The sequence below is a fragment of the Durio zibethinus genome, chromosome 4 (genome assembly GCF_047325235.1).
Source record: "Durio zibethinus cultivar Kanyao isolate XHJ-2024 chromosome 4, ASM4732523v1, whole genome shotgun sequence".
Taxonomy (NCBI): Eukaryota; Viridiplantae; Streptophyta; class Magnoliopsida; order Malvales; family Malvaceae; genus Durio; species Durio zibethinus.
Genome location: NC_143165.1, coordinates 5813477 through 5838920, shown reverse-complemented (window position 1 = coordinate 5838920; position 25444 = coordinate 5813477). Strand labels below are relative to the sequence as shown.

At 32.4% G+C, this 25444-nt stretch overlaps 4 protein-coding genes and 1 non-coding gene across 8 annotated transcripts; 3 read left to right on the top strand and 2 right to left on the bottom strand.

The window, feature by feature from the left end:
• Positions 1-2606: 2606 nt before the first annotated feature.
• On the bottom strand, positions 2607-2691 carry LOC149519064 (small nucleolar RNA snoR114). Its single transcript, XR_016341957.1, has one exon. It is a non-coding gene; the product is annotated as a small nucleolar RNA snoR114 (small nucleolar RNA).
• Positions 2692-4455: 1764 nt separating this feature from the next.
• On the bottom strand, positions 4456-7808 carry LOC111288744 (uncharacterized). Of its 3 annotated transcripts, XM_089760309.1 has the most exons (4): positions 7336-7808; positions 7094-7144; positions 5575-5739; positions 4456-5479 (listed from the first exon to the last, which is right to left on the bottom strand). In XM_089760309.1, the coding sequence occupies exons 1-4, from the start codon at positions 7426-7428 to the stop codon at positions 5345-5347; spliced, it is 444 nt and encodes a 147-aa protein (XP_089616435.1). In that variant the 5' UTR covers positions 7429-7808; the 3' UTR covers positions 4456-5344. The 3 variants fall into 3 exon arrangements, with proteins under 3 accessions (XP_089616435.1, XP_089616434.1, XP_089616436.1); XM_089760308.1 differs by lacking the exon at positions 7336-7808 and having other exon boundaries at positions 7094-7314; XM_089760310.1 differs by lacking the exon at positions 7094-7144 and having other exon boundaries at positions 4459-5479; positions 7336-7795.
• Positions 7809-8543: 735 nt separating this feature from the next.
• On the top strand, positions 8544-12169 carry LOC111287512 (uncharacterized). 2 transcript variants are annotated; one of them, XM_022878125.2, is made up of 7 exons: positions 8548-8857; positions 9346-9681; positions 9805-9898; positions 10299-10420; positions 10614-10763; positions 11327-11425; positions 11825-12169. In XM_022878125.2, exons 2-7 carry the CDS (start codon positions 9364-9366, stop codon positions 11873-11875), a joined length of 834 nt encoding a protein of 277 aa, XP_022733860.2. In that variant the 5' UTR covers positions 8548-8857; positions 9346-9363; the 3' UTR covers positions 11876-12169. The 2 variants fall into 2 exon arrangements, with proteins under 2 accessions (XP_022733861.2, XP_022733860.2); XM_022878126.2 differs by lacking the exon at positions 11327-11425 and having other exon boundaries at positions 8544-8857.
• A 2953-nt stretch (positions 12170-15122) lies between these two features.
• LOC111287834 (NAD-dependent malic enzyme 2, mitochondrial-like) lies at positions 15123-22217 on the top strand. Its single transcript, XM_022878502.2, has 19 exons — positions 15123-15492; positions 15896-15992; positions 16335-16453; positions 16547-16714; positions 16853-16981; positions 17404-17464; positions 17604-17707; positions 17788-17871; positions 17984-18090; positions 18217-18316; positions 18667-18774; positions 18997-19062; positions 19220-19292; positions 19384-19470; positions 19648-19702; positions 19792-19863; positions 20327-20389; positions 20751-20865; positions 22013-22217. Exons 1-19 carry the CDS (start codon positions 15361-15363, stop codon positions 22082-22084), a joined length of 1812 nt encoding a protein of 603 aa, XP_022734237.2. The 5' UTR covers positions 15123-15360; the 3' UTR covers positions 22085-22217.
• An 829-nt stretch (positions 22218-23046) lies between these two features.
• Positions 23047-25251, top strand: LOC111287544 ((+)-neomenthol dehydrogenase-like). The gene is made up of 5 exons (XM_022878167.2): positions 23047-23204; positions 23286-23532; positions 23757-23825; positions 24110-24286; positions 24517-25251. The coding sequence occupies exons 1-5, from the start codon at positions 23101-23103 to the stop codon at positions 24892-24894; spliced, it is 975 nt and encodes a 324-aa protein (XP_022733902.2). The 5' UTR covers positions 23047-23100; the 3' UTR covers positions 24895-25251.
• Positions 25252-25444: the final 193 nt, after the last annotated feature.

The following is a 25444-nucleotide window of genomic DNA, read 5'->3' as shown; positions in this document are numbered from 1 at the left end:
GAAACCCTAAAACCCAAAACACTAAAATCTAGAACCCTAAAATCTAAAACTTTAAAACCTCAAAACCTTAAAACGAGACCCTAAATCCTAAAAATTTCAAGGCCTTAAATTTAACCCAAGGCCCTAAATTCGTCTTGCAATCCCTAATTATCACCCAAAAATCATTCAAACCCTACAAATTTCGACTTGAACCCATACCCAAAACCATCCTAAAATTCTAAGAATACATATGAAAATCTCATATGAAGTAGTCTATTCCTAAACATCGCCTAAAGGATTAGGTATTTAAGAAATTTTATTTCATTTAATTTTTTATATGCTTTCTTAGCCCTAAATAATAATGAGTTTAAATAAAAGAAAAAATATAAAAATGAGATTTTAAATATAAATAGTCACACTTAAACTTTGCTTAAAAGTTGGTAAGTCTAAGTGGTTTTATTATATTTAAAATCCCAATTTCAAAATGGCATTTCATCCTTATACATTGCATCCATTGACATATACACATTTATTTATTATTACTAGCATTCATTCTACATATTTATGCTTTTACTATCATTTCTTAATTAATTGTAGCATCATCAGTTTTTTTTTTTTTTGCATAAAATATTTTTTTTTATGAAAAGTATTATTCCAAAAACTAAATTTTTGAATAAAATTAAATTAATATTTAAAAAAAAAATAATTCTTAGTGCTCTATCTAGATGTTGGAGAGTCACTAATAATTATTATCTATAAAGAATGTTATTTTCATTTTGAGAAGCTTTATAGCAAATCTTAGGTGAAAAGAGTTATCCGTAAATTCTGCCTAAATATTGAAAAATTTTAAGATAATTATTTAACTTAAAATTTTTTTTAATATTCTTAAATAAAAAATCTTAATAAAATTATTTTCTTTTCAAAAAATAAAAGAAATTATTATTAAATTTCAAATGAAGCCATTTTGTCCAACCCTAAAGATAAGGCATAATTAATTGGTGCCAATTTTTGTGAGTGCTGTGGCGATGCTAATCTTTCTCACGCGTAACCGATTCTCGAACTCAATTTTGTTTTTGTAGGCCAAAATTATTTTTTTGATAAACTTTAACTCGTTTTATTATTTTATTAAAAAGATAGACTTTTGTGTGGCTAATCATACCTTATAAAAGACTTTTGTGTGACTAATCACACCTTACAAAAGATTAGTTGCAACTCTCTTTATTTTTTTTCGATTTTAAAATCTTTTTGTCTAATGGTTAAAAAACCGTTATGACAAAAACCATAAGGTAAGATTTTCATTTTACATACATTACATTTGATTTTAATCAACTTAAATTATTCTTATTGCATTTTCTACCATTTAAATTAAACAAGATTATAGAAATTTCACAACCTCTAACTCAGCTTGTAATCCTCAATCTCACTATGTAGGAGATGAAAATAATGACTATTGTGATATTCCTATTTTCATTACTTGATGACCAGCACAAATGTCAATACTTATTCCATCTTAATAAATAATTATGCATAAATTATTACCATATATTTTCATATAGTTTCAATCATAAATAAAATCAAGCAAAACATATATTCAAAATTTCTAGTAACAATTTTTTATCATATTGTTTCTGTAGCATATTCTGAGTTATTTCTATAAGTATCTCCCAAACCATCATTCTTTTATCATTCTATTTGCTCATGAATAAAACAAATCATAGATCATATGTTATAATGCTAGAAATAAGTTTTTTTCAGAAGGAAGAAAAAAATTTTCACCGATAATCACTTAAAAATTGATGATTATTATCTATTTGTTATGATAGCACACAATAGTTTTAAAATAATTATCTATCTTAACTATGAATAAACTTTTTGATAATCACTAATTCTTCTATATTTCATACAATAGTATGTAGTTAAAATACTTTTTTAGCTACCACGCAATAAGCATCTAATTATACTTTCTTTTTAGTAGCTGTTCTTTTTGGCAAATTTGTAACTTGAAAATGTGCGCTTAACATTTTCTACTTAGTTTTGCAACTACATTAAGAAAGCTTTGTCTTTATTTCTTTAACTTGACAATGTTAACTTTCTCTTAAATTATTATTTTATGTTAATTACACATATTACTTTAACTTTTAACTCAATCAAATACTAATTCAATAAAATACTAAAAATATTTTAATTGCACGTATTACTTTAACTTTTAACTCCGTCAAATACTAATTTAATAAAATACTAAAAATTAATATAATAAACCGGACGAAATCAAACCTTGATCACTAGCGTGTGTGCATATATATATATTATTTCATATAATGAAGTGAATTTTTTTTATATTTATTATAACAAATTTATAAGAATTAATATCTTTCAAATTTCTTCACTGAAACTTTTTTTTGTTTCATTTGAAAGGAATTTGATCATTATAACATGATTTTCATTGTTGAATTCGTAATTTCAATGATAAGTTCAATTCTTAAATTTAAAAAAAAAAATTTTGATTGCTATATTATTCAAAGAAATCACATTTCTTTCTAATAAATGGATAATATTATAAATAATAATTTCTTTTACATTATTATAATTGCTCCCAAAGACAAAGTGGGAGAGAATAAAAAAAGGTGGAGCTCAGATGCGCGTTGTCTCATCGTAAGATCAGTAAGTGCGATGGACCCAACCATCTCAAGGGCGTAGTATTCGTCACACCTCCAAGTGATGCACCATCAATCGAAACCTGTTCTGTACGTGGCAGGTTAATATTACAGGGTTTATGATCAATCAAATTAAATTAAAATTTTTAATAATATATAATATTATAAAATTATAAAATTTAATTCAAATTCAAATCGATTTTTTTTTAAAAATTAATCCGATTTAAATAAAACTTTATTGATTTAATTGGATTCTGTTTATTAATTTTTAAATTTAATTTTTTTTATATAAAAGAAGGTTAATCCAAAGCGAACTGAATACTACAATTTCAATTTGATTTTCAGATTTTTCAACCCTTTTTCTCATCCGTATTACTCTACCACTAGACCACTGGTGCCTTAGGTTTTCATTGATCCGATTACATTTTTTCGCAACACTTTGTTCCTTTTAGCGACCGTGCCATGTAATATCATATCATGAATATATTTGCATTCATGGGACCAAAAGGGAAGGGATGGAGCAGAACTTAGAAGCACACGTAGTTTGCATTTTGTCCATTTTTATTATTTTGATGCATTACAACTGTTAACCTATGATTTTAAAGTGCTTTCGCAGCCTGTGAAAAGAGGTAAGGAGCAAGGTTTTGATGTTGTCTTTTGGTCTATGCTGATTTTCTCTGCATCTAAACTGGTACTTATTGTTGTGCTTTATAAATTTTGCACGTCTTCACACTAATTACGGCTTGATGGAAGAGCTGATAGCATGAAAAAGATCCAGAGATTCATGTACTCATGTCGTGTAAAATATTAAAATTTATGTATTCGTATTATATTTTTTACGAAAATTACATTTCATAATTCGCATCAATACGAAAACATAAATTTTTTTTTGTTATACATATATAGTTTTAAATAAAATTTTAAGCTGCGTCATCTTTATATTCTATTTTCATATCTTATTCGAATCATTTTACATATCATATTTTAAATTACCAACTCTACTTGCAGATCATCGTGGTTGATGAGCTTGGAATTCCTGTAAAGTTTGTAGGTGTTGGTGAAGGTCTCCAAGACCTTCAACCATTTGATGCAGAGGTAGTCGTTAATGCTATATTTTCATGACAAACCCGGATGGTATGCATTAAAAAAGTAATCCAATTACCTGTTTGATCCATTTGGTAACATCTTCTCGATCACCATTTAGTTTGCTGAATTAAACCACTGCATTTTCTTTACATTTCTTAGGGTTCTTATACATCAAGACCGTTCTGCCCATATGCCAGGCTTCTACATGTATATTTTGTAGCAACAAGTGGGAATTACAAATGTGGTTCAGCGGCATTATGATCATGCAAGTTTTGGTCTGCAAATTGTTTTTCTCTTATGGTTTCTGACTTACACAAATGATAATTGGTGTAAAGGGCCACTGATCTTGTCTTGACCAGTGAGCAAATCTCACTAATTGAAAGGTATAAATAAAAGCTCATGCTCCTGAGAATGCTAGATCAGTAAATAAAATGTGCAACTCAAATATTTTGCTTCTGTTGCTGAAGTAGCTTTCTTTTCTACTTAACATACGCATAGGTAATTTTAAACACGATACGGTGATATGAGAATAATACAAAAAGGTACGGAAGTGGTTTAAAATTTTAGCAAAAAACATTTATGGGTTGGGTAAAAGACAAAAATATATATTTTGTATTTAACGTGTTTACATGAGAATCTTCGTGTTTTACGCATGTTAAACACGAAACAAATTAACATAGACATGAATTGTCGTATCCATATAAATATGTCAAACATGAAGCATGAATGGGAAGCGCATTACTAGAAACAAAGTGGGGTAACCTATTTTATCCACCTTAACTAGATTGAATTTTAGATTCCCTCTTTGATGATCTCCTAAGCATGTAGTATTGATACAAGTTGTGACATAGTAATTTTCGTACTTTACATGTGTTTGACACCAGACAGACATTATGTAGATACACGAATTGCCAAGTCTATGGATGATCACTAACTTAAGCATGTTAAACCACCAATGTTTAATTGATGATTCCAAGCACATTATCCAGCCAGACCTGCCCCTCCAAATCTTTCTCAACAGTAACAACTCCAATCAACTGTGAGATAACGTCTCAAAATAGAATTGCTCCTTACTGTTCAACGTATGGCTTAAACATCAAATTGGCAGGCATAATCACACTCAAGTCTTATCTTTTTTCAATCAAAAACTAGAATTGGGATTAACCAAATTGAAATTTTAGAAATTAAAAACCCTAAAGAGCTCGCATTTCAGGGTGCAGCAGAGAGATGAGACATGCCCAATTAACCAAGAAAAATGTCCTTGTCCTCACCCACCTCTAAAGCATGGCTAGCATTACCCTAAAGTTTCTAACATGCTTGAAAATGCTTATTTCAATACAAAACTTTGTGAAATAATTGCCAAAAAGTCCCACTATTTTGATGATAATTGTCATGTTCCGAATTGTCACTAGCATGAATGACATTTCTCAAAAATATAGAGAGTAATAACCAAATTTTCTGCTTGTTTGGCAAACCTATGCCAGAAAACAACAATGCATCTTCTATTTCAACCAGAGATAGAGCTATCCCATGTCTTAAAAGTTTAAAATAAAAATACCAAAGGAAAGGCCTAGCAAACAAAGATGTTCAAAAGTTCAGCATTGCAGAAAACACAAACAACCTGTTTAATAGAAAACAGGTCCATGACAAGTGCGGCGGTTGTGACCACGTCGACCACAGCGACTGCATCGATATTTTCCTTCCACAGGTGTCCAGACCACTGGCTTCAACTGATCTGGACCCCCGCCTAAATCTGGTACCTGATAATTCAAACTAATAAAGCTTAAGCAAAATAAAAGCAGATAATAAGCAAATATTGAGGAAATTGAAAGGAACTACAGAATATGAAACTTGCCGTCACGTAAATGATGGGATAAGGACAATGTTTATGAGAATGCCCCATCTCTTTGCAACGTGCACAGCGCTGTTTCAGCTCTGCTTTGCATAAAGTACTCTTCCACCGTTGCTGACTCCAGAGATCAGGATGTTTGGGACTCATTGGAGGAGCCGGAAAGGAGTCCTAAAGATTCAAAATAAAATAATGCTAAGTCAATACACAGAGAAGGAGAGAAAATGGTAAGTACGTGCTATGCAAGTATGTCAAAACGTTGTATGAAAACCTATGTGGAATGAAAATTTGACATATAATTTGGTAGAAACAACAAAATATGATGCATTCAAACCATATCATATGTGCTATACAAGTATGTCAATGAGGAATTATTACAAATCAGATTTGAAACCAACGTTGGCAAACATTAGTGCAGACCGAGACAAAAAAGTAGCACCAGATTCTTGTATGGTATCATAAACCAACTCTGAAGCTATTTCTTCCCTGTGTTGCCAATTTAAGTAAATGTTTTGAATATCCTGCGCTGGCCAATCAGCATGTTACGTTACGTAAATGATGCAATTGTCAATAGATTCTCTTTGACCATATCGAACAAATCAAGGTAACCTATATTCATGGGTCATTTACTACCATACGCATCCAAAAATTACCTTCTGGAAACACTATCACGAGAGCAAATTCAGCACGTGCCAATTGCTGACAAAAATAACAAGATTACTAGGCAGAGCATCCGTGACATGATTTAATCATAGCATAGAAGGTTAAATCCATAACTGTTTCTTACGTGTCCAAATTTATTTGTCTAAAACCAACAGATCTTAGTCCATATTTATATTTGAGCAACAGGGCACGTGCTAGTGTTTGAATAAAACTCTTGATAATCAATATACAATCTAAGATGTTCCGAATTTAATTGTCTAAAACCAACAGATCTTAGTAGATATTAATCATTCAAGCAACACAAGACATGCTAGTATTTGAACAATCCTCTTGATATGAGATCATATTTTGCTAATCAGCATGCAATCCTATATAGAAAAGAAGATCCTCAAGTCATGCCCTACCAACTTCTGCCAACTGTTTGACCGGTTTAAGTGCAAAATGCAAAACAAATTCATGCATGCCAAATCATCTAGTTCAAAACATATCCTATTATGTGAAGAACAGCCTTTAAATTTTCCTTGGTTTTAAAGAAGTATATAATCTCCAAAATCAGTTGTCAACAGTAGCATGCAATAATAAATTTCAGATGATTTGATAAATATAAATACCGGATTGTTTAATTTCCTTATTCATTTACCTGATTATTCCATTATGATCTAAAACATTAATAAACAAAAGTCAGAAAAACCCTCATGAATGCTGATAAAGGGCAACACTCGAACCTTTCACAATTAGTACCTGATTTTTCCTTGAAGCCCATATACAAGAATTAACATAATTGAAACCATTAGTTAATGAACCAATTAACCAAATGCGTCAAAACCCATTTTAAATTATCAGCTAATATATGATTATATACCTCCATTTCAGCACCAATTTCAGTTTTGGGAGTGTCAAGGACACTGCTTTCCTGCAATGGTTGTTGGAGCTTCATAGCATAAGCCATTGTCACCCAAGTTAAATTGACTATAGATATTAAGTTCTCTAATGCAAAATTGGACAGTGGTTTCAATAACATAATTGAAACCATTAATCAATGAACCAATTAAGCAAATTCGTCAAAACCCATTTCAGATTATCAACTAATATATGATTATATACCTCCATTGCAGCACCAATTTCAGTTTTTGTGGTGTCAAGAACACTGCTTTCCTGCAATGATTGTTGGAGCTTCTGCTTCATAGCATCAGCCATTGTCACCAAAGTTGAATTGACTATAGAAATCAAGGTCTCTAGTGGAAGGAGGGATTAATATGTAAGGGTTGGAGGAAGAACAGATTCCCAACACACGTGTTGGCATTGTTCCTGGAGAAGCAAAAACGTGGAGGGTCATCATTCAAGAGGCAAGATATTGATTCCTTCTGAGTACAGCTTTGGTTTTAGTGGGTTTAGTTTGGGTCTTGAATTTTCATGATATATGAGACAAAAATGGGAGTAAAAGTTGATGAGTTGTATTTGGAATGAGAGAGAGTGAAGGAAAGCTGAGAAGTTTTGACGCTATGAAAGGCTCTGGCAATGGAAAACTCAGACACCAGCCGTTACTGGATTTTATAAAGGGTCATCGGTCTGTCATCGGTGTATAACAAGAAACGACGCCGTTTGCTTAGGTTAAAAATAAGGGTTTAAATAATATATCAAATTTTAGCAAGCTATTCAATTCATTTGAATAAAATTTAAATTAAAATTAAATTAAATTATTATGTTTAAATAATTTAATTTATCAAGTCAATTTTAAATATTTTAATATTATATTTGAATAATTTATAAGTTTAATTAAAATTTTAAATTTTAATATATTTTTATTATTTTAATTAAAAATTATTATTATTTAAATTTTTATATGTATTAATTCGAATTAAAACTTGAATTAACATATAATCAAATTTAAAATTAAAATTAAAAATTAAACTTATTTTTATTAAATAAAATTAATTAAATGAATTCGAATAATTTAATTTTTATTTTAAATTAAATTTAAATTTAAATTTAAAAATTACAATCCAATTAAATTCAGATAAAATTTTAAATAACAAATTTTAAATGTCATTCTACCTCATACCTTTTAAGATCAGATTCAACTAGATTATATCTTTAATTAAAAAAAATAAAAAAACAAAAAAAAGAATAAAAAAAAATTTTCAGTTGCTTTAAACTATGCTTATATATAATTATTTAATAAATATAAAATACGAACAATAATTGAAACAAATTTTCAACAATTAAAATTAATATAATTTTTAATAAAAAGGGTGGATTCTAATTTATTTTAATGGATTGATTTATTTATTTTTTGGATGAATAATGGACAAAGATTTCATTTCAGCAGCGACAGGAACATAAGTACGAGATTTAGTTCGGGGGTCAACTGCCAATGAGAGTGTACGCAAAACAGCGTACGACTACTCACACCGAATCCCTTCTCAGTTCTCTCATGCTGATTTGAATATTTGGTGCCATATTGAGGGTTGCCCGTTGCCCGATGTGATGATCATCATCAAATCACAGATTTGTAATATCTTTCCCCAAAACCAAAGTTTCATTGTGAAACCCTAACAACAAATCCGTTCGATTCCAACTTGTTTCTTCACAATCGAGTTTGCAAAGCATTTTCCTGGTTTATCAGGTAATAACATGCCTCTCTCTTTGCCATTTCTCGTTTCACCTGCTTGCCGTTTGTTTGATAGTTTCTCGAATGTCTACCCGCTGTTTGGTTCCCAAGCAAATCTTTGGAAAAACAAGTTCTAGCTAGTTTCAGCCAAAAATGTAAAGAATTAGAGATTATTAGTTGCACATTTAAAATTGGTGACATGATGAAGTGCACATTTCTTGCTGTATTAAGTGGGGAACTTTTCTATTGCTTGAAATTGGTTTGTTTTGGAAGGAGCGTAGCTCAGTTAGTTTGTGCAGCCATTGGTGGCATTCGTCAAATCTCAACACCTGCAACTTTTTCTTGTATGGTCGAGTTACAGTCTCATTTCCTCAAACTGTTCTGAAATTGTCATGTTTTACTTGTTGTTTATAAACCAATTGTGAGTGGCTCAACAATTGCAATTTGTGGTGCTTTTGGAACATAGGCTTAGTTTTGATGTTTTGTGTTTCCTCTGTTATTAGTTTTGAGCACAGAAGAAAATGCTGATGGGTCATACAGATGGTCTATCAGAACATCGGTCCTCAAAGGACCGGCTACTTGTTGATCCTGAAGAACTGGAAAATGGTTTCCAATTAGATAGTTCTGACCAGATATTGTACACTGCTTCCTTTGAAGAACTGGCAAGAAACAATCTTCAGTATGACACCATTATATGGGTTTCTATATCATTGTTGCTGGTTTTGGCCTGGGGTGTTGGCATCATCATGTTGCTCTACCTGCCCTTTAAAAGATATGTGCTTCAGAAGGATATTTTGTCGCGCAAGCTGTATGTCACACCTAGTGAAATGGTTTACAAGGTAGGGATAGAGTGCTTGCATACAGACATGTATGGCCCGAAATTATGCTATTTTTTATGGTGGTTATCTATGAGAAAGAAGTTTATTTTGAGTTTTATCCTTTTTCCCCCTCTTGTTTTGAAGGTTTCGAGGCCTTCTTTCATACCCTTTTGCGGCATAATAACAATTGAGAAGCATGTACCACTTTCCATGGTGATTGATATTATAATAGAACAAGGTACTAGTTCTGGCCTTTCTAGATGTTTCTTGTTTTAACTGCTTTCCTTTCTTTGTGTGGCAGATAATTTTGTACATGAGATTAAGTGCATCTTATTGTTTGCTCGGCAAGGATGAAAAGAACAATAATGTATATTTACGATCCACTTTCCCACTTACTATTGCTTAATTGCTGATATGGAGCAACTGGTTTGATTAAAAAAACTTGGCCGCCTGTTTGTCTATGATTCATTGAATATTAAATCCTTTGGTCATTCTTTATGTCATGGGTCTCTGTAGTGTTGTGATTACTGAATTGATCTAATTTTGATTAATATTGCTTTTTGTCTGCAATTGGGCATATGCGCTTTCTGGTACAGACAGTTCCTTCAGAAGAATAATATGTGTTGTGATTTTTACAGGCTGGTTGCAATCCGTGTATGGTATCCATACCTTTAGAGTTGAAAGCATAGCCCATGGAAAAGCTGCACCTGTTGATGAACTACAGGTTCAAGGGGTTGCAAACCCGGCATTTCTGAGAAAGGTAATGGAATTGGTTTCTTATGTTAACTCTTTTTTCTTAATTTTTTTTCTTGTAGTCTTTGGAAAATAATAAAGTTCATTCTCACAAACAATTACAATGAACTATGGTTAAATGATTCATGTAATTGCTGTTGTGTATACGAGGCATCCTCATGGAGAATGAAGATCATAAGTGAATTTCACATTTATTGCAGGTTATTGTAAGAGAAGCTGCAAAGGCTATACAGGATGTTGGTAAAAGTTGGAAACTTTCTACTGTCACTGGTGAAGTGGAAGCTGTATCTCGAATGGCATCATTGAAAGAAGGGCAACCTATCCTAAGATCACCAGCCAAAAGTTGGAAGGTAATTTAACCCCTTGCCTGCTTGCCCCCTTAAAATTTTGGCACCTAATCATTGACATTTCTTTGGTAAGCATGAGAAATATCGGATACCATGCTTGGACCGGCCTACTATATGTCTTCCTGTTTAAATCAGTTGGATTTAGGATGCAGCACATTCTGATTTTGTTAGTTTACACTTGGTGTAAAGTTGAACCTGTAAATCTACAACTCTGCCATCAAGAATGTAAGGTCATATGGGAATAGATTGATTTTAGATTTTCGTCCGATAGAAGAAAGGAGAGCATTAGTGGTTCATTATGGGAATATCATGAAATTTTGTCATATTTAAGTACAAGTATAAATGTTCACATGTTGAACACTTTGGTAGCAAAAATATTGAAATTTTGAATGTCTGAACATACGGCTTAAACAAAGCCTCCAAAGAACAATCACAAAGATGCTTCTAGAACATTGTTTATTGCCTGAGAAATGCTACTGGTGCTATTTTATTAGTATTTCACCCTTTTTTTCCCCAGCTAGATTTATGCTTTACCAATTATTGTTGCACTTGCATATGTTCTTCAGATGACAGCTTCACCGCATCATTCTTCTGTCGAGCGCAGAGCAGTGGTGCCTGGAGAGTTGTTTATGCAAAAACTTGATGAAGTCAATAAATCAGTAAAGGTTTGCACCATATCATTTCTCTTTCTCGCACTGATAAAGGAGTTGAAAGCATTCTTAGTTCTGGAATAATTAGTTAACTCAGAAATTAAGCATTGTCGCCCTTGGCGTAATTGTTTTCAGCATTTCATCTATTTGTAGTTACCTAAGAACTTTTGGTAAATAGGAGGCCATAGCCTTGGGTAGAGAAAAGGGTTGCAGGTGCTAGAATTCGAACCGCAGACCTTTTGGATGCTCCCTTTTAAGGATAGTTGTATGAACCAACTAAGCTAAGCTCTGTGTGCGAGTTATTGTAGAACTTAATGCTCCATATTTGCAGTGTTCTGGTTACTTCTTATTGATGGTTGTTTTTTTTTTCTTTGATGAACCCTCATATTAATGCTTTATTGTCTGCTTGTCCAGAAAATGGAGTTACTCATCCAGAAGTCCCAGGCTTCATCAGAAAGTAGTTGAGATGCCGTGGGGCTTACTGACAATGGAATCATAAGTAGCTTCAGTTGCATGAATGCAGAGTTAGCTTCATATTATCAAACTTCAGAGAGTTCTTTTCTCAGTAAATAGCAATCTTTTCCCTTTTCTTCTTGATGTTTTCCAGACACATACTTTGCTTTTTATACAAAGTTCATTACTTCAATTGTTATTTAAAAAACTCCCAATTGTTCTTTGCAAAAACTTTTGGCATATCCTCAAACTTCGAAATTCTCATGTAATTGTATTGTAATCTTAGATATTATTTTAATTATGTTATCATAATCTTTAATATTATGTTTAACTACATAATTACTTTAATATTGAATTTTAAAATTTTAAATTAGGTGACATGACATGAAAATAATAAAAAAAAAATCTGAAAATGATACTGTTTAAAATCCACCAAGCTCGAGGTTCCAAAGTCCCCTCTTTTCTCACGTTTTTTTACTGTTTTTAATTGCTCTTTATAACGCCCATTAGCCTAATCATATGAATTCTTTAGTCTAGGTTTAGCCCTTCTGAAAATCCAAATGATTCGATGCTAAGATTTCTGTTTTCGATTTTGTCGATCCTAATGCAAATTTTATTACAATTTACTAGTTCGATTGGGTTCTGACCTTTCTAAGAAATGTAGATCATTGGGAATTATATAGAAGGGATTGGTAATGTGAGACCTGAAATGGTATGGTTTTAGTTTGTGCTTGTAGAAATGCTTTTTCGGTAAGAAAAGATCATAACCTGAGAATAAAAGAAAGGATCGTAGTTGCTAAGATTTAAATTCAAACTTATAAGATATCATTCGAGTGATTTCATGAATCAATTAGTGCTTTTAAAAATGTTGCTTGAAACTTTTAGAGATTAAGATAGACTATTAATTGTAAAAAATAGAAGTGGATATGAAGGTCAAACGCGATAATAGTTTTCAAATAAACATTATCGACTTGATCATTCAGACATTTAATTTTGTATCGTAACATAAAGATAAATAAAGAGATTACAAGGGTTGAGATTTAAATCTAAATATTGGATGTTCCCATGAACCAATTAATGCTTGTAGAAGTTTTGGTTGAAGCTTTTAGAAATTAAGATAGGCTAACTTTAAAAGAAGTGGATATAAAGATCAAACACGATAATCCTTAAATGCTATCGACTTAATCATTCGGACATTAGTTGTATGTAAGCAAGTGTATATCGTCATCCTTTGATTAGTCTTGTTTAAAATTTTATTCAAAAAACGAAGTTTTGATGTTCATTAAAATTGCTCTCAGTTTCATTATAACCGTTAAATGCTGTGCCCTTATTCCTGATTGAATACCGGTAGGCCTAATGTTTCCCAGTTTGCACAATAAAAGTTAACTTTGTCGATGGCGTTTCTTATCGACTCAAGCAGCTCCCGTCGCAGCTGATCAAACTGACATATCAGAGGCAAATTGCTGCATTTCTGATTCCAAGTTACTCAACAGTAGAAACTAGATGAACATAGCCATGAGCTGTTCCAAAGCTTTGTGATTTAATATGACTTTCTCAAAACTTAAACATCTTCATTAATCGGCTAGCTTATATTACCATGATATTTTTAGCTAAAAGATTATTTTCTTGCAGCAACGGCATCGTAATCCTGTTCGTCCGATTCCTTCACAGCTCTGGTCTGTCCATGGCTGTTGATGAAGTACCGATGGCGGTTCAAACCAGCCTATGGGTGGCAGTTCAGCAAACATGTAATTGTTCATTGCAGTTGATTTGGTAACATTCCCCTTTACTTGTATTTGAGACTCTTTGACCGGTTTAGCTTTTAATATGATCAATGAGTTGTAACCACGGATTTAAATGTGATATGGTTACTATTTACTATTTAAGTCTTCGTTGTTCCGTAATCAGTAGCATATAAACGTTACTCCGAGTGATAAAGAATTCGATTCTTTTTAAGTAAGATTTTGATTTTAAATTTTGTGAATAAAAAAAATAAGTTCGAGCGAATTTATTCTTTTATGAAATTCGATATGATTCGATTTCAGATTAATTAAAATTTAAAGTGACGATTATCGAACATTGAGTCTTAGATAAAAAAAAATAGCATATAATTGATATTGACGAGACAATTTTACTAATACAAAGGACTAGGATATTCTCAAAGCTAAAAATAAAATTTTTTAATTTTAACAATAAACCATTTTACATTCAAATATTTATTTTTACAATTCATTTTAATTTTATTAATTTTAATAGGGTCGTACCCGATCAATCTCAGTTAATATAACTTTGAGTTATACTTAATAATTTTAAATAAAATATAATAATATGATATAAAAATAATATACACAATATTAAAATGTTATGTTTAAAATTTTAATAAAAATTTATATGAATTTGATAAAATATAAAAATTTATTTTATATTTAACTTATGAACACAAATTTAATACCATAATTTTTAATGTTTTATAACTATTTAATACAACATGAATATGATATTAGTACACAAATTATTATATCTATAATTAACTAACTCAATTGATATATGTAGTGGTGAGAAAAGAAAAAAAAAACCAAAGATCAATTTGAAATTATGGTATTCGATTTGATTGGAATGAATTTTTTTTATTCGGTTTAGATATTAAATGTATATATTAAATTTAGACAAAATTTTTAATCAAAAAATTAAAAATTAAAAAAAATAAATCAAATTATATATTTTTATTAATTTTTTTAAAATAAAATAATTATTTTATACTTAAATTTATTTAAATATATTTTAAAAATCATATATAAAAATAAAAAATAAATTTAAAAAAATCATTGAACAGAATCGAATCAATAAAATAAAATTTTATTCATTTCAGATTTTTAAAAAAATTTCTATTCAAGTTATGATCGAATTTAAAAATGTATAATTTTATATATTATCAAAATATTCAAACCAAATTTGATTATCTACCCTAATTATAAGTTCTTAATGCTCGTAATAAATAGTTGGTTTTGGTGAGTAGTAAATGAAAATGGTGGGAGCCCAAAACAGATTTCCACGTGGCAAAGTTTGAAAGGCCGAAACTTCCCAACTCCAGTCGCTCGCTCCCGGTCCCAGAACCCGAATGACTTTGTCATCCCTTTGGTTAGAACCAGCCAAATATTTGCCCGCTGCCCGCCGTCTTCCCCGGCCATTCAACCACTTCGTCAATCACCATCCTTAACCCAATCACATTCTCTACTTGCCCCCACATCCCGGGCAGCTGCAAACACTATCTCTTTCCCAACAACCTTAACTTTTCGCCACTTTCAGACACACTCACACGACAGTACACCAAAGAACAAAGATAATAAACAAAGATTATATCTTAGAAAACTTTTACTATACAACGAACCAAACACACCCTTAATAGCAAAACCACCATTTCTTCGTCTTTTTGAAGTTAGGTTATTGTCTCTGACTTTTTTAGTGGAGGCTTTGGATCTTGAAATCTGGGGCAGGGAATGTGGAATCTGGCGCCATTTGCAGCGTCGAGACTGAGCCGATCGAGGCGGTTGTTCTCTTCGGCGATTCCTGGTCCTTGTATTATTCACAAGCGTGGTGCTGATATTCTTCATGACCCTTGGTTCAATAAGGTTAGTTCAGTACTTTGATGATTAACTTTTGTTGGTTTAGCAATGGCTTTTACTATGATCTCTGATGAACTTGTTATGTTTGTACGTGAAAGTGGATTTTGTTGTGACCCAGAAGTACTTTTAAGGAGAATATGAAAGTTGGTTAATGGTTTTTGAGATCTTTTGTTGGTTTAGCAATGGCTTTTACTATGATGTCTGATGAACATGTTATGTTTGTACCTGAAAAGTGAATTTTTTTGTGACCCAGAAGTACTTCATGGAGAATGCGAAAGTGGGTTAATGCTTTTTGAGATCGTGTTATTGAAATATTGTTGAACAGCATGAGCTTGAAATTTGTTTCTTTTTTTCTGATGACAATGGCCGCTTATGCAATGTTTGTTTCATTTTTTTTCTTTAAGTGCAGGATACTGGCTTTCCTTTGACGGAAAGAGACCGACTTGGGCTCCGAGGTCTGCTTCCACCTCGTGTGATATCATTTGAGGAGCAATATGGTCGTTTCAGTAAGTTTTATACACACCCTTTTGACATGTTTAATATTTGTTGAACATACTTAGTTATAACTTTGGAAGTTTTTTATATGAGTGAATAGTTGGAGGCAGTTACTCAATAGATAAGTCTATGATTTGAATAAAAAAGGCTCAATGCTATTTGTGTGTGAATATTTCGAGTAAGTTTACTAGATGATAGGATAATATCTGTTTTGATATAGTTAGTTAATATTTGTGTAGCTTACTAAATTCATTTTGTTATGTATTGGCCTTTTTTGGAAGTTTTTTCGGCATTGTTGATCTTGTCCTCATTTTTAACAATAGCCTTAATTTGACTCTCTTTCTAATTGTTAGTGGAATCATATCGCTCATTGGAGAAAAATACTAAGTGCCAACCAGATGGTATTGTTGCATTAGCAAAATGGAGGATCTTAAATAGATTACATGACAGGAATGAAACACTATACTACAGAGTAAGTTTGTCGCTTGTTTCAATTTGTAGTACTCATAGAAAATTATAAGCTCTCATATCATTTAAAGTTTTTCTGCTTTTCTTTTTGCACCAGGTCCTTATTGACAACATCAAAGATTTTGCTCCAATAATTTACACCCCAACTGTGGGACTAGTATGTCAAAACTACTGTGGGCTGTTTAGACGGCCACGTGGAATGTATTTCAGTGCGAAGGATAAAGGCGAGATGATGTCTATGATATATAATTGGCCAGCTCAACAGGTAAGTTTGTGGATCTTTAAGAGTGTCAGAGATTATTTGTCATATGCCTTTTGTTCATTTCTCCCTCTAGGAAAGCATGTTATGAGTTGTGGCTTTCTGCAGTTCTAATGTTATGTCCAATTCCCCTCTGCCTCACAGGTTGATATGATAGTCCTGACTGATGGCAGTCGTATTCTTGGCCTTGGTGATCTTGGAGTTCAGGGTATCGGAATACCTATTGGAAAACTTGATATGTATGTTGCTGCTGCTGGTATCAACCCACGAAGGGTATGAACTACTAATTCTTCTTCTCTTTCTTCCTCCTTCCTGTTTGTATATTTTCATGCATTTGCATGTCTGCTGTTTATAACTTGGCTTGTACATTTTTATTGGTACTTAACACCATTGAGGTGGACAATGTGTGTATATCAACCATTTGACAACCATTTTCATACCCTTGTCTGGTTGTTGGCTGTATTTGACTTATCTGGTTATTGCCAATTGGTTTTATTTCTCTTATATTCGTCCACACTAACATTCTTGACTAAGCGGACAACATTTATGAACTTGTAACTATTTGGTTTATGTCTTGCTTTTATAGTTTATTCCTATCTTTTACTGTATTTTCACATTCTCAATTTTTTCTTGCTATGATGACTCTGGTCGTGTGTTATAACTTTAATTATTCAATAAATATCTGTCTCTGACAGATACTCCCAGTTATGCTAGATGTTGGTACTAACAATCAAAAGCTACTTGAAGACCGTCTTTGTGAGTAAAATGTGTACTTAACTACTTTGTTCTTAAGAAGTTGTTACCTTTGCTGAGTGGACCATATGATACACGTGTGTGATTCGGTTTTTCGACAGGTTTTTAGGATTTCTTTTGACATGTTCTCTTGGCTTGACAGATTTAGGACTAAGGCAACCTAGGTTGGAAGGGGAAGAATATCTATCAATTGTTGATGAGTTCATGCAAGCAGTTTTCAGACGTTGGCCTAAGGCTATTGTACAGGTTTATTTCTTTCAGAAGTGAGACTTTTGTCTTATGCTTGGTTTATATCATGTTGTTTATTTGATGGTTACACCATTCAGTTTGAGGATTTTCAAATGAAGTGGGCCTTTGAAACTCTGGAACGCTATCGAAAAAGGTTTTGCATGTTTAATGATGACATACAGGTCAGCTCTTGGAGCAGCAACTTGCTATTTTGATGGACTAGTGTCTAGTGTAATGCAGATTGCCATGGAATCACTTTGAATGCCACATTTGTGCTTACTTAATGTCTGTTAGGGAACTGCTGGAGTTGCACTTGCTGGATTGTTAGGAACTGTAAGAGCACAAGGTCGATCATTGGCCGACTTTCCAAACCAGAAGATAGTTGTGGTGGGAGCTGGGAGGTACTTGACTTAACTTATAGACAAGAGTTTGGCTTTCAGTTTTTCACCATAATGTTTCTGTTGTTTGTTTCTGCCAATTCCTTCATGGCTTTATTTCTCATATCCACCTTTCTGTCCGTCTTCCAGTGCAGGGCTTGGCGTTCTTAGCATGGCCATGCATGCTGTCACGAGAATGACAGGAAAAGGCGAAACTGCTGCACAGAACCTTTTCCTACTTGATAAAGATGTACGGTTTTATGTTTCTACTCTAGTACTCTTCATTCTATTTGTTCAAAGCCCTTTCTGTTTTTAGTTACATAATATGTCCTTTCTCTTGTGTAACAAAGATTAGGCTTACATGAACAGAACATGTGAAAAAAGGTTTACTAGAAAATGATCTAAGTGTTTTTTTTTTTATATTGTCTACTTCATTTTTATAAATTTTGTTATTTCTTATTAGAAAATGGTTATGGCTTGGCTTTGGGAATCTAGATTTTATGATTTTAGCTATATGTCAATTGACCATCTGGTAATTTTTATTTCATCCTCCACATGGTGGGTAAATACTTACTTTTCTATTGTTTGTTGTTGGTTAAGGGTCTTATCACTAAAGAGAGGAAGAATCTTGATCCAGCAGCAGCACCTTTTGCTAAAGATCCAGGACAGATAGTGGGACTTAGAGAGGGGGCTTCTCTACTTGAAGTGGTAAGCTCCATGTCAGTGCTTGAAGAGCAGCATGTATAAATTACGGGCTCGTGTTATATGAAATTGTCTGTGAATGATGAAAGCTGTCAGTGCAGAATTTTGCAGTGTAGTGTGAAAAAAAAGTTGATGTTTTGCTACATTTTATAAGCATAGTCTTTTACAAGTTCTAGATGCTCTTTACATATATAAGAACCTAATTGTTGTGAACCAAATTTTATTCAGGTTAAAAAGGTCAAACCTCATGTGCTTCTTGGTTTGTCTGGAGTTGGCGGTGTATTCAATGAAGAGGTGGAAATTCTTACTTTTCTATATATCTCTATTATATGTATTGTTGATAACCTTTATTTTGTTGTTCAGGGGAGCTTATGCTTTTTTCCTAATTCTAATTACTGCTTGCATTCTGCATTGTGTTGTGTTCCTCACTACTGTGCTGGCACAAAAACAGGTGCTCAAGGCCTTGCGTGAATCCGATTCAAGTAAACCTGCTATTTTTGCGATGTCAAATCCCACCATGAATGGTTGGTTTTTTATGTCCTGTCATGCTTTTGGATTTTCCTTATCAAACTAGATATTCTGTCTTGACATTCTGTTTGCATTCCCATTGGACAGCTGAATGCACTGCTGCTGATGCATTTAAGCATGCTGGAGAAAACATAGTCTTTGCCAGTGGAAGCCCTTTTGAAAACGTCCATCTTGGTATCTTCCATGCTAATCGAAGTTCATCTCGTTTGACAGATTTTTTATCTTACATTTACAGGCATTTGGTGCTTCTTTCCTTAAAAAGGGAGCCGTCGCTGGCTATGTTCTGGCACATGATTCGGGTTTTTTCATTTGTGGTTATTACATCTTAACTAATCATTTGCTTGCTGACAGGTAATGGAAAACTGGGCTATGTAAATCAAGCAAATAATATGTACCTATTCCCAGGGTAGGTGTTTTTTTCTGTTTCATTCTTGTTGTTTTCTTAAGCATACTTAGATCTTAACTATGATTTAAATATTGTTGCTTTTAATCCAGGATCGGTTTGGGAGCTTTGCTCTCAGGTGCTCGTTTTATAACCGATGGAATGTTGCAAGCTGCTGCTGAATGGTATGAACATGATTAATATTATATAGTTGCTTCTGTTCTTGTTCTCTCTTTCTCTCTTTTGATAATGCTATCAAGCTGGCTGTTATAGAACTTTTACAGGATTCTGATTCTAGTTGATAAACATAAAAATGATTGCACAAGGATTTCGTTTCTTAGTGATGCAAAATTAGGGCCCGAAAGAGAATAACATGTCGGTATAGGCTGTGTCCCCCCATGTTATTGTGCAGTCTTCAGGTTCCTATTTCATAAACTCTATCAGACATTGCTTAAAATAACCTTTTTGCACTCCATGTGAGCGTGCACACATGACACAACACATCCTATATGTATTACACTGCGTGACCTAATTGTTAGATTTAATCAGTTCTGCTTTTGCACGTGTTCATGGAAATGAGTTTTTTTTACTATGATTAAATCATTGTGTCGGATTCCGGCAATTGTGAATGTGATGCTATCGTTGCAGCCTTGCATCTTATATGACTGACCAGGAAATCCAAAAGGGCATCTTGTATCCATCTATCAAGAGGTAATATTCCATGCTTTCACTGGTGACTTTTCCTTTTCATTGACAGTGATGAAAACTGTTTGTTCTGTTCCATTTTCATATTCTCAAGATTTCAATGGACACCCAGTTTTCAAATTCTATCAATAGATCATTTGCCTGACACAATGATCTAGATTTCAATGGTCCCAGTTTTAAAAATATTGCATTACTCTCTTTTTTGGTACCAAGGAGGCCGTAAAGGAGAAAGGGTTTCAGGTAATGAGATTCGAACTTAATCTGTCGGATGACATGAACGAACTGAGCTAAGTTACGGGTTTTCATTATGCTTGCTTTCTAATGCTTTGCTCCTCCATCAAGCTCATTCTGCTTGTGCACCATGCAGTATTCGACATATCACAGCAGAGGTTGGAGCATCTGTCCTGCGAGCTGCTGTTGCAGAGGAATCGGCAGAAGGGCATGGAGACGTGGGTCCCAGAGAACTGGCTCACATATCAAAAGTATGAATCTTCTTTCACCTTACTTCTTTTGTCCCCCTACTAAACTTATAATAGCTTTTCATGGTAAAACCGCAAATTTACTTAAAACTTGCACACTGATTTTAAAACAAAGGATTGCCTAGGTTTCTTTTGGTGCCTTCCCATGTCATGATTCCAATGAAATGTGATTGTTGGGAAAATAACATTACAACGTTTGGTATACATTCGAAAATGTTGTTTTACTTTCTCGTAATGTAGGAAATTAAGGTAGTGTTGGTTTCAGAAAATAAAGTTTTTTTATTTTCTTGAAAAATAAAAAACATAAGTAAAAACATGTTTGGTAATTGAAAATAAAAATAAATTATTAAAAATAAAAATGGGTTGAAATATAAAAACAAAAAAAATATGTTTTCAATTTTGAAGACAAGAGATGTACGTTATTTTTTTCCCTTGAATTTTGTAAGTTATCATATTTTAACACTTTTTGATGTCATTAATTAATAAATATTATTATATTTATAATTAGATCCCATTAATAGTAATATCATTAAATATTTTATTTATTTTCTTATCTTTGTATTTTTAGTAAATAATTTTTATTTTCATTTATCAAATACATTTTTTGGAAAATAAAAAATAAAAAAAAACTATTTTCTAAAAATTAAAAATAAAAAAAAATTATTTTCTCAAACGAAACATAACCTAACTTTCTCACCCCTCTTTAAGGAAATCACATTACCATATTTTGTAAGAATGTGACATTCCAAACACGAGAATTTGCTTTTTTACCAATTAAAATCCCAGAAATGCGAGCAGATTCTACTGTGCCAAACATTCCAAATAGTAAATTAAGTAATATAAAATATGATATAATAATATAATAAAAATATAATACAAAAAAAAGACACAAAAATGATACGATTTAAAAATAATAATTATATATAAATTTAATAAAATAAAAAAATATATATTTCGTGATTTTATATAATCATAAATTATGACACGTAATTTTTAAATATATAAATTTTAATAATTTATATAATACAAATACATGAATCATCATGTTTACGTAATAATAAAATCATCTCCCTTTGAAATAGGTTTTTATTATTTTTACTTTATTTTCATTTTGCTGCTATTTTAGTCAAATCTCAACGGGTTGATGCAGGAGGAGACGGTGGAATACGTATGTAGAAATATGTGGTACCCTATTTACAGCCCACTTGTTCATGAGAAGTAGCCTCACATTTTATTCTTTCACATTTCATTATTTATCAACACTTCAAAACCATTCAATTCTTCATTTTCAGCTAATTATTTTCTTTAATATTTCTTTTTACTACGTTATCCAATCTCCGCCGATAAACGTATCGTCTGTTACGTCTGTTAATAGAGTATTAAATTTTTAATTTTAATTGATTCATTTCAAGATTTTGACTTCAATTTTCATTGGTACAAACAATATATTCTACAATCATCTTCTTTACAGCAGCTTCTCTGATATAAAATCTATACATTAGCGTTTGAATTATGGTATTAGGTCTGTTGATCGTCTCGAAAATTAACATCAAGAAAATAAAAATTAGAAATTTCTGAAAATTTTAGCTTGAAGGGTTGCTGATAAGTAGTGGTATTTGGTAAATTTAGAATATTTATATTGATTTTTTTAATGTTTAATCTATGTTTAAATATTTTATTTTATTATTTATTTAGTTAAAAAAATATTACGCATATAAGTTTTTTCAAACCTGTAAACCTCAAGTGTATTGGTTCAAGAATCAATTGATAATATTTATAATGAATTTGAAATTTAAATATGATATAAAAATAAGATATGAAAGTAATATAATTTTAAATTTTATCAATAATTATATATGAGTTTAATAATATTAAAAATATATATTATATTTTAATATCAATACGAATTTTAAAAATATATATAATATAAATATATAAATTTTAATATTTTATATCATATAAATACATAAATTATCGAATTTAATTTTTTATAATAAAAAAATATACAATCTAAGATTTCATTTGAGAGCTAAATTTCAGTCATAAAACCAATATTTAATGAGACAAGAACTTTCCAATTGAGCATCGAAACAAGCCCAAGATTGTGCATGAAATTAAGAAAGCATTTTATGGGCCCGTTTCTATGAGCTGCTTGAAGATTTCCTTCTATGGTTACTGTCCACACAAACTAGTTACGTGAGGTTTTTGGACTACCATAGATTTTGTGGACATTTTTCTATGAATTTGGATTCTTTTGTACCTCCAAAAGAAAAGCAACAAACCGTTGGGTTCTTATTTCTCACTTCAAGATTCTCCACATCAATGGCAGAAGTAACCAAAAGGTACTACTCTTTTCTTCACACACCAATTACCTCTCTTCAGTTTTCAGTTCTCTGAACCATTTTGTTCAATTTACTTCTCAGAGTTGCAGTAGTTACTGGCGCAAACAAGGGAATTGGATTGGAAATATGTAAACAGCTGGCTTCAAAAGGAATCATGGTGGCGTTGACTGCTAGAGATGAGAAGAGGGGTCTTGAAGCTGTTGAAAAGCTGAAAGAGTTTGGACTGTCTGATAATGTAGTTTTTCATCTACTTGATGTTGCAGACCCTGATAGTGTTGCTTCCTTGGTGGAATTCATCAAAACCCAATTTGGGAAGCTTGATATCTTGGTATTATTTCAGTTCTAGTTACTGGAAAATTAGATTTTTATTATAAAAAGGGCCGCAGCCTGGGATTTGAATCTCAGACCACCGTGCATGAAAGCTAAACTCCGAGTTTCAAATTAGAATCTCTTTAGTTTGACTCTAGTTCCCTTTTTTTTTTTTTTCTATTTTTGTTCTTTACCATGTTCACAATTTGATTGAATGATGAGAGATGCTGGAGTGTTGTGCAGGTGAATAATGCAGGAATTGCCGGTATTGAAGCCGACGTTGATGCCCTTAAAGCTCTAGGTTTTCCCGAGGTATTTCTTCTCCATAAACTGGAGTAAAGAATTATCTGTTCGCTACTATCTTCTGAGGATTAATGTTTTTCAATGCTAGTCTATGGCTGGTTAGCCCATTTTTTAACAAAGGATGTTGCATGTATTGGGATTTGAACCCTATACGTATGAATCAACTGAACTAAAATTTGGGTTAGCTGGTTAGCCTTTTGGAGTAGCCGAATCTTTGCCATATATAGACATAAATTTATTGGGAATTTGAAAGCAATGCCCACATAATATCTAAGTTTGGCTTATTGATGCAGCCTGAGACGCAAATGAACTGGACTAGGCTATTGATTCAAACACTCGAGTTATCTGAGGAATGCCTTAAAACAAACTACTATGGTGCCAAAAGAATGACTGAGTCGCTTATTCCCTTTCTCCAGCTATCTGATTCACCGAGAATTGTCAATGTTTCCTCCTCCATGGGGCAGTTAAAGGTAAGAATACAATGCAAAATTCTTTTATTTTCTTGCATAGGAAGCTGAGTTTGGGAATAGAGGAAAGGATTGTAGATGCTGGGGTTCAAACTTCAGATCTGCTGATGCCACCTCTCTTAAGTGTGGCTGCATGAACCAACAAAGTTTAACTTGAGATTCATATGCAAAATTCTTTGATGTTACATACATAATGATCAAATTTAATTTGTTTATTTCTTATCCTGCTTCAGCGTGTATCAAATGAATGGGCAAAAGCAGTCCTGAGTGATGCTGAAAAACTCACAGAACAGAAAGTGGATGAGGTATTGAGTGAGTATAAGAAAGATTTCAAGGAGGGTTCATTGGAATCCAAGGGCTGGCCTGCTTTTATGTCAACCTATACACTCTCTAAAGCAGCCATGAATGCCTACACAAGGATCCTGGCCAAGAAGTATCCCAATTTCTGCATCAACTGTGTCTGCCCTGGCTTTGTCAAAACAGACATAAACTTCAATAGTGGGATCTTAACCATTGAAGAAGGCGCCGAGGGTCCTGTGAGATTAGCTTTGTTGCCTAATGATGGTCCTTCTGGTCTCTTCTTTTTTCGGATGGAAGAGTCCGAATTTTGATCGAAGCTGCTTCATTTTCAACAGGTTTTATCGACTGGTGTGTGGTTTATGCATAGGTTTCAGCGTCTGAATCTAGCAAAAGCATTTTGTGAGAACAATGCATGGTGTTCTTGCAGTCTGCTAGTAGAAACTTTTCTGCTCTGTGTGATTGTAATGATGCTCTAATATTAGGCCTCCTTTGTATAAAGAAAAAGCTCAATGTATGGTGTTGTTAGGACTCCATTGACATTTATTAGCAGTTTCCTCTTACATTTTAGTGCTTGTGATCTCTAATCAAACGATGATTATGAGAATTTCTTTGATCTTTGTACTATTCTATATCAAAATCAAATGAACTGGGATGGCTTGAGTGTCTAACTTGCACATATTCAAAGTGGTGGTTGAATGATATGCAGAAATACAGCATCTGCGGAGAACTTGTTGCATGCTACAAAATATTTATTCATGTGCTTCGTAGCGGATCCAGGATTCTTTTTCAAGAATATCCACATATAATGTATAAAATTGCCAACGGATTTATTAATTTTGTCGACGGAAAAGGTATTAGGAA

What these genes read in the sequence shown, in the direction of transcription:
- LOC111287512 (XM_022878125.2), top strand. Translation starts at nt 9,364, where the DNA reads ATGCTGATGGGTCATACAGATGGTCTATCAGAACATCGGTCCTCAAAG. An exon ending in TGATATTATAATAGAACAAG is followed by an intron (nt 9,899 to 10,298) that starts GTACTAGTTCTG and finishes TGATTTTTACAG; the next exon opens with GCTGGTTGCAATCCGTGTAT. An exon ending in ACCCGGCATTTCTGAGAAAG is followed by an intron (nt 10,421 to 10,613) that starts GTAATGGAATTG and finishes CATTTATTGCAG; the next exon opens with GTTATTGTAAGAGAAGCTGC.
- LOC111288744 (XM_089760308.1), bottom strand. Translation starts at nt 7,264, where the DNA reads ATGGTTTCAATTATGTTATTGAAACCACTGTCCAATTTTGCATTAGAG. An exon ending in AAATTGGTGCTGAAATGGAG is followed by an intron (nt 5,740 to 7,093) that starts GTATATAATCAT and finishes TTGAATCTTTAG; the next exon opens with GACTCCTTTCCGGCTCCTCC. An exon ending in ATCCCATCATTTACGTGACG is followed by an intron (nt 5,480 to 5,574) that starts GCAAGTTTCATA and finishes TTGAATTATCAG; the next exon opens with GTACCAGATTTAGGCGGGGG.
- LOC111287544 (XM_022878167.2), top strand. Translation starts at nt 23,101, where the DNA reads ATGAATTTGGATTCTTTTGTACCTCCAAAAGAAAAGCAACAAACCGTT. An exon ending in AAGCTCTAGGTTTTCCCGAG is followed by an intron (nt 23,826 to 24,109) that starts GTATTTCTTCTC and finishes TTATTGATGCAG; the next exon opens with CCTGAGACGCAAATGAACTG. An exon ending in CCTCCATGGGGCAGTTAAAG is followed by an intron (nt 24,287 to 24,516) that starts GTAAGAATACAA and finishes ATCCTGCTTCAG; the next exon opens with CGTGTATCAAATGAATGGGC.
- LOC111287834 (XM_022878502.2), top strand. Translation starts at nt 15,361, where the DNA reads ATGTGGAATCTGGCGCCATTTGCAGCGTCGAGACTGAGCCGATCGAGG. An exon ending in TGTTTAATGATGACATACAG is followed by an intron (nt 17,872 to 17,983) that starts GTCAGCTCTTGG and finishes AATGTCTGTTAG; the next exon opens with GGAACTGCTGGAGTTGCACT. An exon ending in AACTGGCTCACATATCAAAA is followed by an intron (nt 20,866 to 22,012) that starts GTATGAATCTTC and finishes GGGTTGATGCAG; the next exon opens with GAGGAGACGGTGGAATACGT.